The 23,945-nt window shown below is 45.0% G+C and overlaps 1 protein-coding gene across 11 annotated transcripts in view; it reads left to right on the forward strand.

The window, feature by feature from the left end:
- Positions 1–23,945, forward strand: part of RhoGEF2 (Rho guanine nucleotide exchange factor 2) — a 141,256-nt gene that overhangs the window by 85,670 nt on the left and 31,641 nt on the right. For 10 of the 11 annotated variants that reach the window (XM_087360928.1, XM_087360929.1, XM_087360931.1 and 7 more), the window contains 10 exons: positions 2,058–2,184; positions 7,454–7,532; positions 10,172–10,224; positions 15,807–15,884; positions 16,905–17,131; positions 17,355–17,581; positions 18,102–18,295; positions 18,704–18,932; positions 19,174–19,426; positions 20,643–20,730. In XM_087360928.1, coding sequence (XP_087217054.1) covers positions 2,058–2,184; positions 7,454–7,532; positions 10,172–10,224; positions 15,807–15,884; positions 16,905–17,131; positions 17,355–17,581; positions 18,102–18,295; positions 18,704–18,932; positions 19,174–19,426; positions 20,643–20,730 — 1,555 coding nt within the window. The remainder of the gene's footprint in view (positions 1–2,057; positions 2,185–7,453; positions 7,533–10,171; positions 10,225–15,806; positions 15,885–16,904; positions 17,132–17,354; positions 17,582–18,101; positions 18,296–18,703; positions 18,933–19,173; positions 19,427–20,642; positions 20,731–23,945) is intronic. The other variant, XM_087360930.1, reaches the window with a different exon arrangement.

Here is a 23,945-nt window from a genome sequence, read left to right on the forward strand (position 1 = left end):
AGGTGACGCCAATATCAGGCCAAGGATGTGGTGATCGGAGGTCATAGAAATTTCAAGGTCATTTATATTCGTGCGAATTTCTGCGGTTGTATGTGTCTCCGAATGTCCGAAGTCATGTGGCGTTTGGGGTCATGGTTATGTGAAGGTTATATCAAGGTCTTGACAATATCACCCCCAAGGATATTCTGAATAGAGGCCTTTAAAATTTCAAGGTCATTCTTCGTATCAGCTCATTCCCAGATTGTCGAACGATACTTGTCAATTGTTTCCTGCGATTGGTGATAAGAGTGCCTTGAAACGTTGCAGTACTTTCGTGTTCACTGTACATAATTATACACCGCCCCCCAGATCCCACTCTACGATGAACTGCTCAGACTTTTTGTCTTCAGGGGCTGACCCAGATGATTCAGCCTTTTGCTCAGTGTTCAGACTTCCGGTTTCGTTATCTCGGTTGTAGGGATGGCATATCCGCAGAATGAGTAGTGCCGGGTTCTTGGGTGTCGGACAGTGGCACTTACACTCAGATATTAAGACTGCCTTCTGTAGAATCTTTCGTTCTAATAGCTGAGGTTCTGTTCTGGACGAGGATTGAATTGATATAAGCACTGGGGGAAAGAATAACCGGTGTGAGTTGTTATTATTCCAAGGTTTCCTAAGGTTTGTGGTTAGTGAGACATAAACACCATCGTATTTCTATTAAACGGTGTCAGCTTTATTGAAGATTGCTAATTATGAGTTACGACATTTCTTTCTTAGTTGAGGAAATGTCATCTCTTGGCCGTCATCGCATCGAACATGAATGATGCACGAATCGAAGGGTACCGTCTCTCAGATTTGAGCCACGTTCATCTTCGATAAAAAAAAAAAAGAACTTCTTTGCCGAATTTATTTTGAAATTTTCAATTCGATTTCCGGTTCCGTAGTCCTTGCATCAGCACAGCAGAAAGTTAACGAACGCACAAGCACGTGGCTTCGTCTAAATATGTAGTTCGTGAGTGGCCTTACAGTGCGACATGTATTTCCCGCTGTTGAAAGCCTTTTCCGGTAAGGATTTCCGGTGTGTCTGTCGGTCGAAGTAATGTCTTTACAAAGAAGCCTGATTGGTTTCTACGTAAAGTGGAGCCTATGGTATGCACAAAAGAATTCGTGTTACTCGCTTTATTGCGGTGGTCTGGAACCGAACCCGCAATATCTCCGAGGTATTCCTGTATATACGAGGCGCGTCCTTAAAGTAAGTTTCCCTGGGGCCGTTTACAGAAACAAAACACAATTTCATGGAAATATTTATTGCAACAGATACAGCAAGTGTCCAGCTATTTTTCAACATATTCGCCACCGGAATTGAGACATTTGTCATACCGTGGGACCAACTTTTGAACACCTGTGTCGTAGAAGTCTGCCGCCTGGGATTGGAACCACTGTGTGACAACCATCTCCGCCTCTCTGTCATTCTCAAAACGCTGACGCTGACCGGACAGGAATTTCTTGAGGTGTAGGAAAAGATGGAAATCACTGGGAGCGAGGTCCGGGCTGTAGGGTGGATGATTAAACACCTCCCAGCTGAACTCCTGCAGGAGACTTGCTGTCCGTCGAGCCGTGTGCGGCCTAGCGTTATCACTGACCGCACTTCACAGTCGGCGGGAGCTGGAATAAGAACCTCCATCTTCAACAGCTGCAACGATGCTACTGTGAGAACGCGGGAAGTGCCGTTAGTGCATGCGCCATGCTACGTCATTGCTCTATCACGTACGCACAGTCGCTTCGCGCAATATAAGGTTTGCTAGCTGTGGGACGAGTGGGAAACTTACTTTGTGGACGCGCCTCGTAGATCACTGTTTTAAGCCTCTCGTTTGCTGGAACCTTCTTCCTTCATAGGCCACATTACCGGAACTCCCCGTCTACCGAAATTTCGTCTTGTACAGTGGCTTCACTGTACAAGACGAAATACTAGTCTGCACCTACAAAGATGGGAGCCGAGGACACAAAGAATTTCTGTTTTCTAAGAGGCTGTAAGCGTCTGACAGCCGAGAAGAGTAACTGAGCGGTGTTTGTTGCAGGTGAGCGACCATTGTCTGGGGGCCGCGTTTCGGTCGACAGGAGGCCTGACCCCGTCCGCGAGAGCGAGGAGCGGCCCCTGCCTGACGGCGGCCTCCACCAGGAGGATGACGACTACCACCAAGAGATGTGAGTAACGCGGCGCTGCTCGTCAGCTGTTTGCAGATTATTTAAAAAAGTCTTTGGGTCCCTGCGACTCTCATGCGGACACTTTGTGGTTGGCGTTATCGGTTTTCTGAGGCGTGGATCTTTTTCCGCCTAGATGTGTTTCATTCTGACAGTTTATCGCGTTCACGATTTTAATTTTTACTTCCAAATACTTTTGGGGTTTCCACTGCAGCGGAAATGTGATTAGATGTAGATTTTTCGAAGGAACGCCCAGCCTCTACACTAGAGATGAAGGCGACATGTTCATAAAAAAACGTTGGTAACCACCTTCAAGAGTACATGGAATTACGGGCTGGAACACCAGAATTCTATTGACAACATCAGATCGTTTGTGTATATCAAATATACCTCAAATAATTTGCCGTGTCCAGTTGATATTCGTATAATAAATCCCGTCATAGGTCGACAACGATACAAAGTTCTTGAACATTAACAAAAGTGAAAAGGTTGTAAAAATATTAAAAAAAAAACTCTGTAAAAGTATAATATCACGTCTGTGCCATGAATATAAGAATTATCAAAAGCCAAAATAAGTGCATCGTAAATCGAACTTAACGAGCTGAACCAGTCATTAAAGACTTCCGGAATTACGTAATTAAACACAAATCAGTTTAATGCTGAACGCTCAAAAAATTACCACACCAGAGACTAGAAAGCCCGCAGAAATATTCTTCAGATTTTTCGAGGCGGTCTTAGGGAGTTGAAGGACATGGCACCGTCTCACGATCGTTAGGGGGCTCGTTAGATCGGGAGGGGTGGGGGTGGCGACCATCAGCCATCATCACGCTGACGTCAGAAAAAGATTTCTCTCACCGGAATATCCTTTGGGACGTTTTTATTGAACATGCAGAGATGACTTCTAACTTTAACCAGCGGGTAATCGCTCAAGGTCACTCGTCACGAGATAAATGCAGAGACCAGCAGCGAATTTGAACATATTTGTATACAGCATCCTGCTGGATTGTTGGCGAACTTCGATTAAGTCCTGTGCCCGGTGTAATTTTCTCGGAGGTAAGCACAGTCGGAACGTGAACCTTACGTCTTTTTATGGAGGAATGGAAGGAGGTCGATCTCCACGAACGCCGTGCTCCTACGTCGCTCACCTTCCATCCGCGTCGTGTCCTTTGGTCGCTGTTCGGTTAGCAACTTCCTTTGTGTTAACGGCCGGCCTTTGCTTTACACACGTTGGCTGTGTCTTTCTGGTGTTCTGCCGCAGAAGATGGAGTTAGTACGTTCCTCTGAAAAAAAAACTCGATGGCTCACGCTGAAAGGCTACAGTCGAAAAGTTTAGATTACCCCCTTGGAGATGCGGCAACTTCTCCGGCAGTAGTGTGTGACGTGAAGCCTATATTCCAGCATTTAAAACCTACGCTCACCCTCGTACGAGAAACAGCGTTACAGTGAGGTTCTGAAATTGTTATCCATTTCGAGCAAGGGCTGTCCAGTGAGGTTAAGACGTTGATTCGGTCGTTTGTCGAAGCAGGATTTGAGGTTTTCACGGCGGTGAGTCTGTCTTCTGGGTTGTAGCGTCGTGTAGACTGCTAGAAGTTTACGACGTTTCAGAGGTTCATGCTCACTGATGATGGAATCAGCATGGAACTCTGAAACGTCGGAAATCTTTTATCAGACCACACGCCCTGATGATGGCAGCAATAACCTCTGAAACGTCGGAAATCTTTTATCAGACCACACGTCCTGATGTGCAGGCAGTGGGGAGCTCTGAAACGTCGGAAATCTTTTATTAAATTACACGTCCTGATGATGGCAGCAAGAACTTCTGAAACGTCGGAAATCTTTTATCAGACCACACGTCCTTATGATGGAGGCAGCAAGGACCTCCGAAACGTCGGAAATCTTTTATCAGACCACACTTCCTTATGATGGAGGCAGCAAGAACCTCTGAAACGTCGGAAATCTTTTATCAGACCACACGTCCTTATGATGGAGGCAGCAAGGACCTCCGAAACGTCGGAAATCTTTTATCAGACCACACTTCCTTATGATGGAGGCAGCAAGAACCTCCGAAACGTCGGAAATCCTTTATCAGACCACACTTACTTATGATGGAGGCAGCAAGGGCCTCCGAAACGTCGGTAAACTTCTACCAGACTGGACGGCCCAGGAGCCCAGAGGAGAGCCGTCGACAAGCGAACGTGTTGTGTGCAAAAGCGTCGAGCCCTCGTCGCCCCGTAGCTTAGCCAACAGCCGCTCGCCGCAACTTCGTAATCAAATAGTCCCCGTATCGCCGCTGCCTTCCGTTTCCTTCGGATGCTGTGCGCGCGGTGTTCTCGCTGGCAGTCGAGCGCTTCCACTTGTGAGTGCGCTTATAGAACGCGCCCGCGTTTGTTGGAACAAATACCACAGTGTTATCGTAACCACTTGCGAGGTTTCGTTCGGGTTCGAATTTTATTTATTTGGAAATAAAAGACGACGACGAAGTATTTTATATCTGAAGTCATAAAATGCGAAAACGAATTTCGTGTCCTTGACGGACACCAATCACGATTAACAAAACTATTTAAAATTATAATAAACATTTACTCAACGTGCGTTGTGTTCTGAATTCGGATACGTCATTGGTTCGCGATCTTTTCAAGACTCCAGAGTCGCTGGGATTTAATGACGGCTGTGTTTGGATACTTAGCATCCGTCTTACGTAGTTCCACGTAATATATTTTTTCTTTACCAAAAAAACCTTCCTTAATCACTGATTTCTTTAATAAACTAGTGCATTGTCGTGTTTAATTACGTACTTACTGTCAATTGTTTGTCATTAAAAGGCGTCCAGTGTCTCATTTGACGTAAAATAATTTCGTAATTTTGTGAAAATCGATAGTTAACCGCGGTCTCCCGAGGAACTTCCCAGCTTTATAAATGCAACTAACATTTTCCGATATCTCTGCTTCTCGCGTGTTGCTAACCTTTTCGCGGTTTGTAACTGAATTTCCCTCCCCGATCCTTGTGGTAGTTTGCCAGTGTGACGTCATGCTAATTCGTCGCTTGTAGGGGTCAGAGGTGATGCTCCGTGTGTGTGTTACCGGCGGCGATGGTCTGCCAGCGTCTCGTAACGCGGTCTGGGTATAATTTTGGTCGCCATGTTTCACCGCAAGAGGAGTCTTCCTGGACGTCTGGAGCCTTTCCGAAAGTGAGTGTTATCGGCGTCGGTCGTACGGATTTTTTTAAATGGTGACACGCGGATAAGTGAACGAAATATACAAGTTTTGGTTAAAAATGTCGCAGGTAACAACGCCGATCTTTGATTTGAAAGTGGAACTGCGGGTCTGGTTGTGAGAGGATTCGTTTGTGCGTGGACCCCGTCACGTGGTGCGATGGTTGTTCACACTATCCGTTCGCTGCGTTGTGCCTGACTTCCTAGTTGACTTACGGATCGATTTAGCTCGTGATGCTGTGAAATAAATCCATCTTGTGCCAAGTACCCACCGTGTAATCACTGGTAACATCATCTTGTATACCGGTGTCCTAATCTGTACCTGTGAGTCATACGTTAAGTGTATCGGAAACTTTCCTGGTATTACAAGGTTGAGTTTTACCCCAGGGGCCGTGAGCCAACTGATCATTTGGTGATATTGCAGAGAACACAATTACCGGCCTTTTTTACGCGTTCCTCGTAGATGTCAGCGAGAAGTAGGCGCTCGAGTTTGATTACCGAACTGACGGAGGTAGATGTCTGGCTATCTTCTGGGTTATAGCTCGGTGTAGTCTGGTAGAAGTCTGCCGATGTTTCAGAGGTGGTTACCGCTTCCATCATCAGGACAAAGACCCAGAAGACAGCCATCTTTTTCGTGAGACGTGTTCTTTGTGTCCTGAACAAATGTCAAACGCCAGTGTGACCCTTTGAAGCCGAAGCTCGTCTAAGTAACATTTAATATAATTCAGTCCGTACCGCGAAGAAAACACTGCACTTCACCATTACAAAGATCGACCGAGTAGGATCTGAGGTTTTCAATTCGGTGAGTCCGAAGATGGCTGACTTCTGGGTTGTTACGCCGCGTAGTCTGGTAGAAGTTTACCGACGTTTCGGAGTTCCTTGCTGCCTCCATCATCAGGGCGATCGTCCTGATGTTAGGGGACAGCAAAGGACGCATTAACCCAGAAGACAGCCAATTTTATAGCCGGCGTCATGAGAACTCTTAGTCCCGCTGGCGTAGGAAGTTCAATTTCCTTCGCGTGATGCTCGAATGTTTGTTTACCGATGATATTTTTCATCTTCCTGGCACAGCTCAGTTGTGGACGGAATTTGGTTTTAGAGGCCCCCAGTAATCGTCTCATATTAAATGTAATATCGTCTGATTTGTGAGAATGTTCCATGTTGACGATCAAACCCCGTCTCTTCGTGTGTATTTTTAAAAGCAAACACCAACGAAGCTTTATTACGGCACTCGCAAATCTTCATGCGTCAGCTGCAAACGAAAAGTGACAAACTGAGAAATGTTTTACTCCGTAAGAATAATGGTGACTTCAGCGCATGCGCGGCTGTGACAATCACAGTCTCTGCCAACTGTCGTGAACCTCGACGTCAGGTCGTTGAAGGGTGGACGATGCAGCTGTTTCTTTGGGATTCCAGTTTCTCTCTGTCGTCATTACACCTTGCCAGGAAGATGCACCTGTTCCCCCCCCCCCCCCCCCAAAAGAGATCAGTGACCATCGTTCGCCTCTCTCAAGCTCCTCGTGGTCTGATCTCGAGATTCGTTTTTATTTCTTAATATTGTAGGCGAAGACAAGGACCATTTCGTTCCAGTGCATGAATTTCTTGATCTTGAGCTGTATTATCCATGTCTGAAGAACTGCTGAGAGAATTTTCGCGTTTTTCTTTATTTTGGAGAATTTTTAGCAAAAGTTACTGTAACATTTAAATTTTGGTCGAGATCGGGCTGTAGTAACAGGCGATGTACCTCGAAGACCTAAACGCGTGTTTTTTTTTGGGTAAGTGGGGAATCTCGGGCGTGGGGGATCCACGGCCAGTCGCGTGACCACTTGTGGGGACTCCCCGTCGTGTGACGTCAGACACGCTCCCGACCCCACGCTGAAGTCTTTGGCCCACCGGCAAATTCTGGCGAAACGATAATTGTTGGCAGAGTTTTCGCAAATGTTGTGCTCGCGTGTTTGATGGCCTGTGACTCGCATTATGTTTTGTGTTTCTTATTTTCGCTGGTATTTGCTGTCGTCCTTTGATGTCTGTAATGTTGTCTCGCTCTCTCTCTCGTTTCAGTACCCATCACATAACCAAGAAGCCCTTAGCATCCTCAATCAATCGCTCCGAAAGTTACAAGGAGCGCGCTCATCAAAAGGTAAGCGAACTCGACTTATATTCCTATAAATTCGGCGGAATTTTAATTTTTTGGTTGGGGAGGGGATAATATTAAAATGGATCAGAGAGTTGGGGTGGTATAGTGTAGAATGGATTCAGCTGGCACATGACGTCCTTTGGCGATATTTTGTGAATACTGCCAGGGCGAAAGACGGATGTTAACTTGAATTGTCTTAAAATTGAAGTGTGTTATTGTTTCTATGCATTAACTTATTATTATTTAGTGTTCTGTCTGAGGACAGGTCCATATGAACAGGATCCTTCCATCCTTTTCTCGGACTGGGACCTGTTCATATACGTTCTTGGCAGATGATCCAGAAGTGGTTTGCCATTGCCTTCTTCTGTGTGTGAATGGAGTAATTGTTGGGATGCCACGGAGGAAAACTCCGTGTTGCCTAGACCACTGCCTTGCCCAACACAAGTTATAAATTCGAACCCGAGACCCCAGGATTACAAGGCCAGCGTTCTAACCGCTAGACCACCTCATCTTATTATTATTTAGTGTTCTGTCTGAGGACAGGTCCATATGAACAGGATCCTTCCATCCTTTTCTCGGACTGGGACCTGTTCATATACGTTCTTGGCAGATGATCCAGAAGTGGTTTGCCATTGCCTTCTTCTGTGTGTGAATGGAGTAATTGTTGGGCTGCCACGGAGGAAAACTCCGTGTTGCCTAGACCACGGCCTTGCCCAACACAAGTTATAAATTCGGGCACCGCCGGGAATCGAACCCGAGACCACAGGATTACAAGGCCAGCGTTCTAACCGCTACACCACCGTGGCATCTATGCTTGATACGATGAAGTAATTGGCTCCAGATAGTGAGAACAGCCCTTCTTTAAAGAATCCCGTGGTGGCTGAGTAAGTCAATATATCTGCCATCTATAGACCCCTTAAGTTCATCGCCGTTTAACAAGAGCTGCCTTCTTCACGTTCACGAATCGCGGTTACAAAGTTTAACACACGAAGTCTCATTCTAGGGCTTTCCCTTGTTTATATGCAGCACGCATAACTCCACGTGCGGCTTACGCAGTTTCAAATAGTGGCGTTTTTATTTATTTATTTATTAAATTGTTGGCCTCGCACCCAATGGTTAGGTCTGGACACGATGACGGAAATATTCCAACCAGGAATCGAACCCTGTTCGTCGAGCTCAGAGCTCAGCGAGTTACTTCGCGAGATCCCCGGACTTTTAAACAAGATGGCAGCGGGAAATATTAAGCGCACTTGAGGTCGGGGGGTTGTTCGATCAATGCCGAGTCGCCGTCCTGTTTGTTATAACGCCCAACGAAATCGTGCGGGAAGCTAAGGCCGTGTGATTTATTGCGTTTGGGGTATGTTGTTTCCGCCATTGCAGCGGCTTCCGCGTTGTTCAATGTTGCAATTTATTCCCCGATGGGGGAAGCTGACGAGGGTGGTCCTAGTGCGTGCAATTGTTTCTACGCCCCATTCAAGGGATCAGTGATCGGCGTTCATCTCCTGGCAGGTGCCGTATTCTTCTCTCTCCACCACGTCCACACAGCCTCGTTCGAGTAGCACGTCTGTCTGCTTTGGGCAGAGGGCTCCCTCACTTCGTCGGTACGAGAATTGTGACGTACTGTCCGGAGGATGTTGCGATATCGCAGGAATTCCTCGGGTTATAATCTTCGTCGTAATCTTTTCGTAACCCCCTGGAGTTCCTTGTGGGGGCGTCTTTTCTGCTCCAGAAGAATGAGCTGGATATTTCAGTCAGTACAGTGACTTGACTACTGACTGGACGACCGTGGTTTGATCCCCGACTGGGGCAGAGGATTTTTCCTCTAGCCTCTGCGTCCTCTACAATGGATACCGGGGTCCTTTCCCGGGGGTAAAGCCGGCCTTGGCGTGATGCTGACCACTCACCCCCACCTAGTACCGAGGTCAAGGAAGACCTCCACTCCCCCCCAAACGCCTACATGGCGTGTAGTGGGACAAACTTTACTTTTTTATTGAAGCAGAATGATACAGATGATCATTGTCTTCCTGTTAGATCTTCTAATCTCGTCATTTGTGTCACGAAAGCTCTCGTTCTGCCGTTGACAGACGCCTGTAACATACGAAGCAGGAGGAACTTGACAGTTCTTGGTAGCGAGTTACGTAAAACGTAATTATTTGAACAAGAAACGTGTTTTATGTAAGGTGGAAATGAGGAATTGAGCTCAGCAAACTTGCCAAAGTTGGCTCAGCACGAAGGAAGCGATAATCTGACTTACAGAATTCGTTTTCTCTCGACGTAACTCCTTTTATTGTGGCCGAAGTTTGCCCGCGTGTGTTCAATGTAGAAAATCCGAATGGATCTCAAACTTGACAACTCATTTGTTTCACTTATTTCTTACGAGGTCGATTGTGTGCGAAACTGTGGCAAACTGGAACTGACTCCTGTGATGTTTCCAGATCACGTTTTCTCAGTTTCCCCCCCCCCCCCCCCCCTTCGACTTTTGTATTTTCAGAATCACGTGAACGTAATCTGGCTCGCTGCTTGAAACCCACTCATTTCGTTTCAAAAGAATTTGTCCCTCCAGAGACTCGACCTCAGACCTGCAGGTAGTCAAATGAGCCTTGTTCCGTTGTAGCACTAACACGTGTTGTCTTGCATTTCAGCGCCAGTTGAGGGAAAGGCGGAAAACGAGCGACCCCAACTTATCGAAAACAAAGTAAGTACTTAAAATGGAGTTTGTTTATGGGAGATTTGAAGAGGCGAAATGCTACGTTCTGTCGTGTTTCTATTTTATCTTGGCACCCTGTGTTTTTGATTTCTTGCTCTATTCGTGGGTTGCCCCTTTGTTTTCAGTGACCTTTGTGGCCAAAATTGGCGTCAGTCCCTGTACAAAACATTTTTTTATATTATTTTGTCCGTGGTTAATATCTTACATTTATTTTGGGTTGTGTGCCCCCAAATTAAACGCGTTGAGTCACGTCCTGCGTTGCGCGGTGTGGGGGAATCATTATCCTCCTCTCATACTTTCCACAAGAATAAAACAATGTCGAATCTATTTAAGACAGAATTCCCGTATTTTTAATGACGGAAAGCCGCCTCTGTGCTTGGTATCACCGAATGTTTTAATTAAATTTCGGGGGTTGTGCCCCTAAGTAAGTGTTATCGGCGAATAGGAAATCGTTATCAGGAGTACAGACGCGGAACAGAGTAAAGCTTAAACTTAATACGACTTAAGTAGGATAATTAATGGTTATCATGGGGTAGTGACGTTGAGTGTTACGCCAACGTGGTTCTAATTTTGATCCGAAGTGCTGTAAGAAATGCAAACTCGCCGCTCGGAACATTGTGCAGGCAGAGGGAGGTGTCCTCTGGAACGAGGATGCAAATTGATAATCCTGTTCTCCCGCTTGGGGGGGGGGGGGGGCCGGGCTCATCATCATCGCGGAGATCTAGCAAATTTGAAACTGGCACACAGAGAGTCGAATAAGATGGTCATTTGGTGCCCGGATGAGTTACTTTCGAAGTTTTTCTCGCCACGTGAAAGCACATTTGCGTATTTGACAGTGAATATAAGTTGGGCTTCGCGTTGGTATCGTTCGCCGGTTCTAATCTTTGAGTCCGGCACGATCAGACGTCGTTGATCTGTGTGTGGTCCTCGTGAAATGAGCTACAGAATGTCGCGACTTTCCTCGCCTCCAGGATTCACTCTCTGGACGGGGATGACCTGGTGTGTCCGCCAGCTTTAGAGGCTCACCAGGAAAACGGAGAACAGTGTCCTTGTCAGTTTACGTCGGCGACAGAAATCCGCGGAGAAGAGAGATTTGAAGACGTGAATGGATCTTGTGTTAACCTGAGTCGCTCAGGGGAAGTCGGCGTCTCCGATCGTGTATAGAAACTTGTATAATCTTTAAGGGGAAAATAGAATTTTATGTTTCGCGTTCGTGTTAGAATCGGTTTTAAGTACGGACCGCAATTGTAACTCTAAAGGTCGCGCGTTGTGAGGGCAGCACTTGCGCGGCGCTGGGGGGGGGGGGGGTGTCCCCCCCCGCCCCTCACCGAGCCCCCGTCAGCTTCATTCGGCAGTTTGTGGTTAGCGACGGACCACGCGAGACGTGTGGAAGAGAACAGATTACTGTAAAATGCTTGTCTTACGTGCGGTTCGCCCTGATGGTGGCTGCGAGGTTAGGATAATCGGTGATCTGCCCCCGGTTGGTTCCTGTGACGTGAACAGGGCGTGAAAATATGGAGGCCAGGATTAGAAGAAATGCTTCAGCTCCGAGGCGATCAACGTTCTCGTTTAAGAACCACGACTCCAGAAGATGTTATTCCGAGAGGTAACTGATACGTACTTTTTTATCCCAGTGTTTTTCGTGGCGGTGAGTTTTAAATCGTGGATGTAATTCCGTCTGGATTTTGGATAAGTTCAAATTTGCCGTCTGCAATGTTCTTTTTACCATCTTAAGACGTGTGTCACGGGTTTCCCTTTAACGCGTTATGTTTTTTCAGATTATACGCGTACTCGTGAGATAGAAATTACGAATTTGCGACACATTTACGTGTCTCGTCCTCGGGGATTCGACTGCGTACCCCCGAGCGAATCAGTTTATGGCTTCGGATTGTCTTCGTGACCCGATCAGTTTTAGATTGCCCTCTTTTATGACGTCAGCATTATCATCGTGTGCACAGAAGATTGTCCATAAACAGACCGTTCATTATGCAGCGTGGACCTCGGGAGGGGGGGGAATGGCTGTAGTTTGCTTTTACAATACCAGTACCAACATGATAAATTAACCCGTAAACCTTGCAGTTAAATTCGATGTGATGCCGCCCTTAAGATTCAAGAACCAGGGTTTATTTAACATCGTAGCTATTTCATGACGCCAGTTGATGAAAATTGCAGACAGGAAATAGTAATTTGTGACAGAAGGAGGGCGTGTACCATTCGTGACATACATCGGAGTTCACGAGAAAGTCGTTTGAATATGTCGCAAGTGAATTACGTAACTTCCATCGCGGGTTTTGAGTGTCGCCTCAGATGTGACGCTCCGAGGCGTCGTCGTATCGAATGGTAGGATAATTAGTGAATTTTGGGGGCGGGAAATGGTTTGAAGGACTCACGACAAACCTGTCCTTCCTACGGATTCTCTTGTAAGTCTTAGAATCAATTTCTAAGTCTCCGTTAGGAGTGACTTTTAAACCTGAAGTTGATGACGAATGGCGAAGAACTGGCGTCTAATTCGACCGTCTGACGAGGACCAGTTAGGTGACGAGGACACCTGTAAAATGAAACTTTACTACGTTGCGTCTAATACAGAGGAGAAACTTGTGGAAATTTACAAGATATAAAAGACTAAAAATTGTTTAGTCTGAAAACAGCAACCCCTTCTCCCCCCCCTCCCCAAATGTTTAGTTAGCGATTCGTGTGTTTCCGTTACGCAGTTTGAAATGCCTGCGTTTTCGGCGAAAAACAAAATTTATGTCAGGCCACGCAGGGAGGGGTAGACTCAGTTGTGGAGCTAAGAACAGACGCGTATTCATTAAGGCTTTGACCGGGATGTTCTTTTGTTAAATCTTATGTGGTACCGCCTGATTCGACTTCTAATGGTTAAGTGAAGTGTTTTCTTCGCGGTACGGTCTGGATTCGTAAATATTATGAAGACGAGCTTCGGCTTCGAAGGGTTAACCAGCTGATTTTCGTAATGGTGAGGTGTAATGTTTTCTTCGCGGTACGGACTGAATTCATAAATAATATTCAGACGATCTTCGGATTCAAAGGGTTAAGAGCTGTGACGTGGCTCAAAGAAATCCTGGAAGTATTTCGAAGATCGGTGGAGGGTTACAATGCAACTCTGTTCCAGACACACGCTTATTAAAATTCTTCCAATAATTCCACATGTGTTCGTATAAATAAGGAAATGAAAGGCGTCAGAGTCTTCGCATTGATTGGCCGTAGCTTTGATGTTCGAAGGTTGGCATCGCTGCTGCTCGCCTCGCATGCTCGTCACGTGGAATAAATCGCAATTATACCAAGGACACACGGGCAAGTCGAACTGTTCGTTACGATGGATGCTGGAACGTTATTTCTTACTGTCCGTATTGAATTTGGAAATCGTAGAAAAATCCCCGGGAAATTCGTATTCATTCCGCTGAAGACAGGGATATTATCGTCTTGGGATTCCGCTGATGACTTAACCCACGCTGTGGTGTCTGCTCGTAGAAAGTTGTCCAACATATTCTTGGCGTCCCACGACGTCATCAAACATAATGAAGCAACTACTAGTGGCTCACCTCTTCCGTGTCGTGATGGACGTAGGGTTAAAACATTTCTCCCCTTGTCGAGGGTCAGCGTCGCCATCGACCAATAGGGAATCTCGACTTGTATGACGTCAGCACACAGTTCAAGGCTCGCTCCGTGTCTCCGGAGGATTTGCGCTCGAATTACGTGATAGCGTCCGGACGCAGTCACACACGGACGGCCTTGGTGATAACATGGCGTTACTTGGCGAGAATTTAGGTTCTCACGGCTGCAGGTATGAACATGCCTGTGATCTGGGATAGTTTGGTAGATATTGGGCGACGTTTCGGAGGTGCTCGCTTGGCAGGAAAATGGTCTCTTAGTCACTCAGAGACACTGAATTTGCTGCGACATTTCACGGAATTTTTACGAATTGAAGTTGAGTGTTGTTTCGGTCTATAACGGTTCATCCTCATGTAGGATATTAACGCGATTACGGGGGTTTTACCACGTGTTTCTATTGAGTGTGTTTTTTATTAATTCGACGATGATTTTATAATTCTCTTGTGCTAGTCGTTTCAGTTTTGTTTATTCGAACCGCGAAGGACAACACCCCCATTGCTTAATTCTTAAAGTTACTGCATCGAAGTTAATCTTAATGAACGCCCAGAATAGCCCATTCATTGCAAAAGAAATTCTTTCAGAGCGGGAGGGGTGATTAGGGTAATGCGACTTGTCGTAATTTTGCTACTGGTAGGAACGTTAATCGCCCGCGTTTTATAAAAGCCGCTCCCTCTGTGTCAACTCTGGCTTTCGTAATGAAATTAACTTGTGTCCTGAGTGGCTTTGATATTCCATTAATGATTAAGTCGTCGTCTACGCAGTTCGCGATTATAAGACTCCCATTTTTTTTAAAAAAAAAAGAAATTTGGTTTCGTTCCGTCGTGAACAAGGTCCACACTTCAGACCCCGTGGCCGCTGTGACCGACACTCGTACGGATAGGCCAGGAAATTATCTGGAGTACAGATCAGTACATGCCAACTTCAACAGTCACATTTATGTTGTTGAATCAGTTCATTAAGGGGCAGGATGCTGAGTTTGGAAAACTCGCCAGCAGATGTCTCTGAGACCTTCAAGGGGATGTTTTTGCATTTCACATCAGCGAAGATCACAGAGTTCAAGCTAATGACGTCGTACTTGTCTGGAAAATGTCAGTCGGGTTGTGGGTGTTTGGGAAGGAACTCAAAAATGTCTGTTTTTCATTGTCGCATCCCGGATTGCCCTCGTAATCATGTAAATATTTTCGTGGTTAGAGTCTTCTTGGGAGGCTTGAAAGTGACGAGGAGGAAAATATAATAGAATTTTTTTGGGTTGACATTTTCTATCACTCATTTTGCCTCAGAAAATCTCATCGCGCGTCCCTCGTTCAGTGGAGTTTGTAGGCTGAAGCGTGGATAATTAGCATCTAAAGAGGCTACTGTCATAATCGTATGCTCGAGTGATGCATATTGAGAGAAAGACACGTCCATCTTGTCATCGCCAAGAAACGAGTCTTTAAATAAATGTTTCATGTGTTTACAGACATCAGCTTTGTGATTGGGTGAATTTATTCCTTGGGTTCTTGTGAGTTTCTTTAAAAAAAATTTTCCTTGTGATGGACAGAAATCTGTGGCCTGTTATTTCTCCATAATTTTAATAGGAATGCTTTTGAGATAAATTTAAATGCTATTAACATAAGTTACTGAGGAATAAAGTGTCGTAGGAACTGAGTAGCGTATTATTTGTGTGAGAATTTCATATTAGGATTATCAAACTGAAGGAGATGAGATAAGCAGAGCTTGTAGCGTGGATGGCAGAGATGAGAAATTAACACAGACTTTGTTAGAAAATGTAGTGTCTGAATAATGTTTTCGGTCATTTGTCACCCGAATAGGAAACCCTTAGGAGGTATAGACTAAGTCGTCATGTAGCGTGAAGTTTGTAACTTGCAGAGCAACTGCATTGTATTAATTGAAGAGGGAAATGTTCTGCGCGTTGTATATCTCGTTCTGTTTCCTTTCAGTGACGTGGATTTGGATACCCAAGGTCTTTCATACAACACAAACTCAGGAAGTTCATCAAATTCCAGTCTTTCTACGAGGTAAGTTTCAAGCTTGAGGAGTATCGCAGTCACAGACAGGCCCTGGCCTTAAGGCTCAACGACAGATTTCTTCAACTCTGGCACGTCTACCTTATCCTGGGCGGAGCTAATGGCTTCGAAGATTGTCGGAACGTAATGTTTTTACCACCTCCTCGGATCAGTTCTGCCAGAATTTCATCAGTACAAAGGCAATTTTTGTTTTTAAACTTTTCGTTAGCAGTCTCCGCCCCAAAAAGAGCTAGGCTGTGTGTATTTCCGCCCCAATGAACATCCAATAGCTCGCAGAGGTAATCAGACGAAGAATCTACCACCGCGATTAAAGTAACTTACTTGTGTATCGATGTTAAATTACTTTTGGTACCTGTGGAATATTGTCAAAGGAATCCCTTTAGTTGGGCCGTTACGTTAATATATAATATATGTGTAATCTGGCTTACGTGAGGGTTTATTGAATGAAACAATTTATAAGAACGGCTATGAAATTGACTGACTGCAGTAATTATAGAAGAATAATATCACTGTTACCAAATTTTAACTTCGTACACAGAAAATTTTTAGGGTTTATCTTTATCGACGTTGATGTCACAGATCAATGACTGATTAGGTTCTTCGTGTGTCGAGTATAGGAGAAAAGGTGAGAGTAGTCTGCAGTGTGACCGTGATGAAAGTATTGTACGACATGCTCTTTCGATTGAAGATAGTTACGCTAATTAAAATGTTTTTAAAATAAAACAAATGTATTATCCATATAATTAAACATTTCTCTGAGAATGGTTTGATAGAAGGAGATGCTTTATCATCATTGCTTTTGAACGGGCCATTTCTTAAATGCGTGTCCTGTTTTGTTAGGGTGTGAAACTTGGTCTCTTACCTTAAGGGACGTACATGTGAAAAGGATTCTGGCAGGAAGAGGACCCGTTGAAAATTTGTAGCGTCGTGTCGAGGTGAACGACGGTTTCCGAAGAGGGTCTCTGCCCCATAGTAGTCGTTATTCATGTCTTGGTACTAAAGTCGACTTAGCGCCTATTGCAGGAGCCTGGACAGTCCCATCAACTCCTTGGAGATGGTGACAGCCGCGCGAACACAAGATGCTGTTACTGTAACGCCGACTCTCAACAACAGTGCTGCCGAGTGGGACAGCGACCTAGAAGCGGAACCAGACCCCGTGGATTGGTCGAGGGGGGTCGACGAAGAAGTCCTTAAACAGCTCTCAGCGAGAGAAAAGAAGAGGCAGGAAGTCATCAATGGTACGTCAAACCGAACTCGTGTGGTCATGATACACGTAACAGGATTCGGCTCTATCTATAGTCTCCAGGTGGTACTAACTGCGCTAAAAGAATGTTATATGAGGCTTCGCTTTAAATTACTGCAGCCAGTTTTAATTTGAGCATTTTTTTTTTGAGTGGTTTGGAGATCGTATCTTTAGTCACACTTTTCTTGTATCTCAGTTTTTATAATTTGAAATTACAGAATTATTCCACACAGAACGGTCACACGTTCGTAACCTGAAAGTGATAGACCAGGTGTTCTACCGACCGATGCTGGACACCCAGATTCTTCCTCCTGACCACATCCAACTCCTGTTTTCGAATCTGGATGAGATGCTGGACATCCACAGCCGGTTCAACAACGGGATGAAAGCTATAAGACGCGACAGCCCCCTGGTGGGAGACGTAGCGGAACTGCTTCTTTCTATGGTGAGTAGCTGATCTCTCGTCGTCACGAAAGAATTCTGTTTCTTCTTGAATGCTCTTTTGTGAACTGGAACAATCATCTGTGAGTTTAGGTCTAATTTGACGTATTTACTGGTGAGAGCTCGGAAGTTCAGATAAAGCAGGAATGTGACATTCCGTCTTGTCGTTGAACGCTTTATTAATGTCAAATTATGTTTATTTATTTTTAAGTTTTGTTGATTTTGGCTGTTCAACCTCTATTTATTTTTAGAAAATTCTTTAATGAATTGCGAATAAGGATCAGACACACTTCAGTTACAGAATACGCTCAGATATTATTAAAAAAGTCACCGCGAAGATCACATGTAAGACGTTCCGTAAAATAATTGAGATTTTTTTTTTACTTCCAATAAAATTTTTCATCTTTAGAACCTGAAACCTGAAGTTAGACTCTTTGAATTTTTCACACTGAATATCTTATGAACGCTCAACACCTACGTCTTCCAGAACAATTTAATGTACCTTAAAACTTGGTTGCTTCTAGTTTGATGGTCCCGCGGGCGAAAATTTCCAGCGAGCGGCGGCAACGTTCTGTGCGCGACAACAGATAGCTCTGGAATTACTGAAGGAGCGGCGACGGAAAGAAGCAAAGCTGAACAACTTCCTGACCGATGCCGAGGGCAATTCTGTGTGTCGGAGGCTGCAACTCAAAGACATTATACCTACCGCCATGCAGAGGTTTGTACTGACGACGTTACCTCTTCCGCGTTCGCTGTCTCATTGATGTCTCCACGTATCGTATAAAAGCAGGCGTTCCCGCGTGGCATTCGAACGAAGATGAAACACGTGTACTCCCTAATAGTAATTTTTAACTTTGCGCGGTGGACGTATAAGACCAGAAATGTGTTAATTACATCTGAGCTGTCTCATTTTTGGTGAATTTATAATTTAATAAAATTCTCGAGCGTTGTTGAATTTTTACTTGTGTTTCAGTCCATGAAACTTTATTTTATTATCTACATTTTACAGTACAGAAAATAAATGCTCGCGCACATACACGTGTTCTCACGAAAATGGGAACAGATTTTAACGTCATCGCCTTCGCCCGCCGTGCTCGCAGATGCAGTGTGTTTTTGTGTTTTCCAGGCTTACCAAGTATCCTCTGTTGTTCGAGAACCTAGCGAAGTACACGGAAGAAGACACGGAGGAGCTGATAAGCGTGCTGCGAGCTGTGGAGCGCAGCAAAGAAATCCTGAACCACGTTAACCAGGCCGTGAGGGAGGCCGAGGACATTCAGAGGCTGACGGACATCCAGAAGAGATTAGACAAGTCGGGCTTCGAGAAAGTGGAACATCCGATGGCTTCCGAGTTCAAAGTACGTGCGAAGTTGCTCGCTTTTGGATGTTACGACTGTGACGAACGGAGATTTTCTCTGGAAGTAATTTCATGACCTGACGGTACCAACAAAACTGTTCTTTTTGTGTTCTCGTTACCGTCTTTTATTTGTGGGCTTTTGTTGTGAATTTGAGAAAAGATTCGTCATAAATTTTGAACTTCGACCAGCGTCGTCGAATTTACTCGACTGTTTTAAGTTTCTGTTTCGTTTCGCTCCGCAGCACCTGGACCTGACGAAACACCGGTTGATCCACGAGGGCTCGCTGAACTGGCGAATCGGAAACCGGCAGAAGTTGATAGACCTCCACGTGCTGCTGTTGGACGACGTGATCATCTTGCTCCAGAAGCAGGACGAGAAGTACGTCCTCAAGTTCTACAACATGAACACTGCCAGCGGCGGCGGCGGCGAGAGGAGTCCCACGCTCAGCCCCGTCATCAAAGTGTCGACAGTCCTAGTGAGGCCGAATGCCGTAGGTGAGTCGTCGCTCTGAAATCTGAGACTCGGGACAGGACGGCCTCGGTCAGTGCAGTGTCTGAGGTACGGACTGGACGACCGGGGTTCGATCCCCGACAGAGGCAGAGGAAATTTTTCCTTGAGCCTCCAGGGTTCAGACCGGCTCTGGGGCCCACCCAGCATCCTGTCCAATGGGTCCCTGGGTCATTTCCCAGGGGGTAAATAGCGTCCGGGGCGTGACGCTGACCACTCGACCCTCTCTACCGCCGAGGTCAAGAACCTTACGTGGCGTATAGCGGGACAACTTTACTTCTTCTTCTTTTTATATATAAAGAGGCTTATAAAATAAATTATTTGCGTTGTAGAGGCGAGTGAAACTCTTACCAGACCATGGTTCTGATACTTTCATTATGATTTATATCAATTTTCAAATTGTGTCGTAAGTTTTGTTCGCTGTGGGTGCAAAGTGCAATTTTAATTTCTTTTGAAATTGGTTAAGCGGAAATTAAAATTTTTGTGAATTGTGTGATCTTCTGGGTCGTGACGGTGTATAAGAAAATTTTTTTTGGAGGAATGAATCGCCTCTGCACCGAAGATGGGGCCCTCTTGAAAGTCGCCGACCACCCACAAGACGACTCGACATTTTAAAAACTTTGAAAATCTTAAAATCTCCTGTGAGATTTTTACATTTTAAAATTTTTGAAAATCTTAAAATTGCCTGTGAGATTTTTACATTTTAAAATTTTGAAAATCTTAAAATCTCCTGTGAGATTTTTACATTTGAAAAACTTTGAAAATCTTAAAATCTCCTGTGAGATTTTTACATTTTAAAATTTTTGAAAATCTTAAAATCTCCTGTGAGATTTTTACATTTTATGAACTTTGAAAATCTTAAAATCTCCTGTGAGATTTTTACATTTTATGAACTTTGAAAATCTTAAAATCTCCTGTGAGATTTTTACATTTTAAAATTTTGAAAATCTTAAAATCTCCTGTGAGATTTTTACATTTTAAAAACTTTGAAAATCTTAAAATCCCCTGTGACATTTTTTGCTCCCTTAAATCTTTACGTTCCCGTCTTCGCGCTGCCAACTTGCGTGCGCATGCTCTGTGGGATGAGCCCGTCGCTTTAACATCAGAGCGGATCCCGCTCTCTGTGCACAGACGCGCTCGGTTACTTAAATGCCAAGTGCACAGTAAAACATCGCCTGCAATGTTCAATTTTGTTCCTTTTAGATAAGAAGGCCTTGTACCTCGTCAACACTTCCCAGAACGGCGCGCAGATCTACGATCTGGTAGCAACGTCTTCATCGGAAAGGAAAACGTGAGTATTTCAGTGATTTATTCTTTTATTTGATGTGCATGTGTCACGTTCGCTCCTCCATGGACCTACCACAAGTGACCAAGAGTTTATCGGGTGCTGCGTTCTCTTGGAGGAGTATTTGTGTATTTCTTTTATTAAATTTCTCGTCTGCTTTGCTGATGTGCATGTGCGCGTGACTTCTGGTGGAGACCTCGTTCTTTCTCTTGTGTCTCCATCTCGCTCTGTGCTATGAATCTGTAAGACTGCGTTCGGATGCCAGAACCAAGATTTTCCGACGTCTGGAGTCGAACGCTCCAGAAGCTCAGTTGATCTGCAGTTGAGCTTTTAAGCGTATTTTGCCACGGCCTCGAGGCGTCGGTGATATTTGGCGGACGCTGCTACGATTAGGAATTGCCACCAAATATCCTCACTGTCTTAAATGGCTCTTGGCGACGTCGCACGTCGAGGAACCGTGTGCTGACGGAAGTGAAGTACGCGCACAAAGACCTGGACGGGCCAGTCTCGTAAATTGGTCACGAATGGAAGGCATAAAGTTTTGGAAGTGGCTGTCATCTGCCCTGATGATGAAGGCAGGAGGGACCTCCGAAGCGTTCGACGCTGAAACCCAGAGGACCTCAGATCCTGAAGAGTTTTGGAGAGGTCTTCGTTGTCAGAACCTCGAGATGATTCGGATAAGAGAGTTTTATATTTTTTCCAGGAGTTAATCTGCGTCGTGCCGCAGAGTAAGAACCATTTTGATGTACAGAGACGCAGATGTTGCGTCTTGTGGATGAGATTTTTAATATTGTTTTGTTCCCGAGTCACGAGGTAGCGTCCTTATAGGGAGGCTGTCACCAGCTCAGAAAAGTGATTACGTCACGTGTTTTCTTGTCGTCTGGAAGTGTCTGAGACTGCGCGTGGAATTTCGTGGATTCGTAATTGACGTCGCCCTGTTCTTTTTCCGGATGACTGGAATTTTAGAATCCCCGTTTCTACGCTAAAAATATTTCTGTTTATTATTGAGCGGTCTCGAAAAAAACTTTGTGGTCTCCTGTTTGGAAGTTTTGTAAGCTCGGCTGGGGACGGTTTATACGATTTCTGGAAAATAAAAAATAAATAAAAAAAAAAATCAGATTTAGGTCAGGTACTCCTTTTAGATAGACCTTTTTTTTGGTGCGAAACAGACGGACGTTAAACTTATTCGCAGTGCCCGGACGTGTGTCAAATTTCGTATCCCAAGATTCAAGAGGTCGTATCTTGCGCCTTTATGTTGTTTTATTTGCAGACGTTTCGGTCGAGTCATCTTTTCGTTGTTCGTTTGATCGATGTCTGCAGCTAGGCGTTCTTTTCGCGTTTTATCCGAAATTACGCTCTCTCTCTTCTGGGTTCTAATGTCGTGTGAACTTGTGGGTTGATATCCCAACGTTTCGGATGAACATCCTGCCCTAATCTTCAGGACGGGATCGTACAGTGACTCTTACATGTACATGGGTCCGACGTTTCGCACGTTTTTGCGTGGGCTGAAAGTACGTGTTGAAATTCGTGTTGTTCCGCGCGTTTTGTCGATTAAATTTGCCGCTGGAATTCAATTTTCTGGCACAAATCGACGCTCTGAATCCGACGAATGGGCATGAATTACTTGCCGTTGCACTCATCCGCGTCAGCTTTCAACGTCTGTTCGCTGTGAAAGACCTCATTTGTTTTTGTGCACAAATCTTCCTTTCATCGGAGAGTACTAACGCTGTGCTTGTTTGCCCGGTCAGTTCCCCTCCCCTCCCCTCCCCTCCCCTCCCCTCCCAGCAGAGTGCAGATGTCCGGAGTCGTCCGGGGGTCTTGACAGGTTCCTCTCACAATTTTGTCCCCGCGGCCCCCAAATACGCGTGGGATTGTAATGAAAAATAAAGAAATTACGTCCAACAGCTGTTAAAGGCATATCAGCGTATATTTGAAGGATTTCTGTTGTACCGAAAGATTTTAGACGTTCAAAACTGGACGTAATTGTTTTCGCCGTAATCAAGTATCGTCACTTCTTACGCTCTGTTGTATAAACGTTCTGAAAATATTTTGTCGAGTTACGTTCCAAGACGTTCCTTACGTGTATCTTGCATTCTCTGAGCTATTGGCGACTTTAAGAAATTTTTGAATGAATTTTTACGTTCGTTATATCGAAATGTTCGTAAACCGAGAATAGAGATAGAATTTGTTTACTACATAAAAAGTTCTGTCAGGCGCCACGTAACTGTTAATTACAGGAAAAAATATACAGCCCCGTGTTGTTCAGACCCCCGGTGCCACGGACTTTCGACTCGCCAACATAAAAAATCTTAACTGCTCGTTTAAAATGAGTGATGCGATAATTCTTCCGGCTCTACGGATCTGGACATTGAGCTAAAAGCATTTCATCGCGCGTGACCGAGACTCAACTACGTCATTTCGTTCGGTGGAGGTGGGTGAGAGCGTAAGCGATCTTGGACTGACGTAACTTTTAACGACTTCCTGCAGATTCTGCGTAAATAAAATTTAGAAAATTCGGTTCTCAATAGAAGAAAAAATGTGAATCTGGCGTGGGTTGATATTAAAATTAATTCTGTAAGGCGCGTGGTTGTTGAAACAGAACTTTCCGCCCTACGATCGCACGAGTCAGGTGGATTTGTGGCTCCCGCGAGTATCTTAATTCCATTGACTGGATTTGGCCCATAGTCCACATTGACGTTGCGTTTGTCAGTCGGAATAAGTCGATAAATTTGTGAGATTTTAGGTTTTTTACGTCGGTGAAAATGACGATGTTACTTTTGGCTTATGAAGATTGGCTGTTTGAAATGTTACCCACGAGTCTAGACGACATCAAAACCCGGAACACCGTCAGCCCAGAGTTTGAAAGTTTTCTCTGTGGCTCTGACAGAAGATGTCGTCAAACAATTCACGTCTATAATCTGTGTTTCGTTTCGTGTGGCTTGAAGTAATGTTCCTTCGTAAAATTTCGGTTTCCCGTTACATTTTCACGAGACTAGGACGACGTTTATAAAGCGGAGAGTTAATGGTGACTCAACGCGAGTTCCCCGAACTGTTGTGTACGAAACCCACGTCGCCTGGTAGCAGAAACTAGTGCCGTGAGGTCATGTGATCTGTTCCCGGCCCGAATGTCGCGATTTCCCTCCAGTGCTGGGTGTGAACACCGCAAGGTATCGCAGGCGACGGGCGGGGAGTGCAAACAGTTCTGCTTGTGCGTGTCGGAT

The sequence above is a fragment of the Zootermopsis nevadensis genome, unplaced genomic scaffold, assembly GCF_977971745.1.
Source record: "Zootermopsis nevadensis isolate Lab colony 2312 unplaced genomic scaffold, Znev_1.0 Znev_ptg000050l, whole genome shotgun sequence".
In the NCBI taxonomy this organism is placed as follows: Eukaryota; Metazoa; Arthropoda; class Insecta; order Blattodea; family Termopsidae; genus Zootermopsis; species Zootermopsis nevadensis.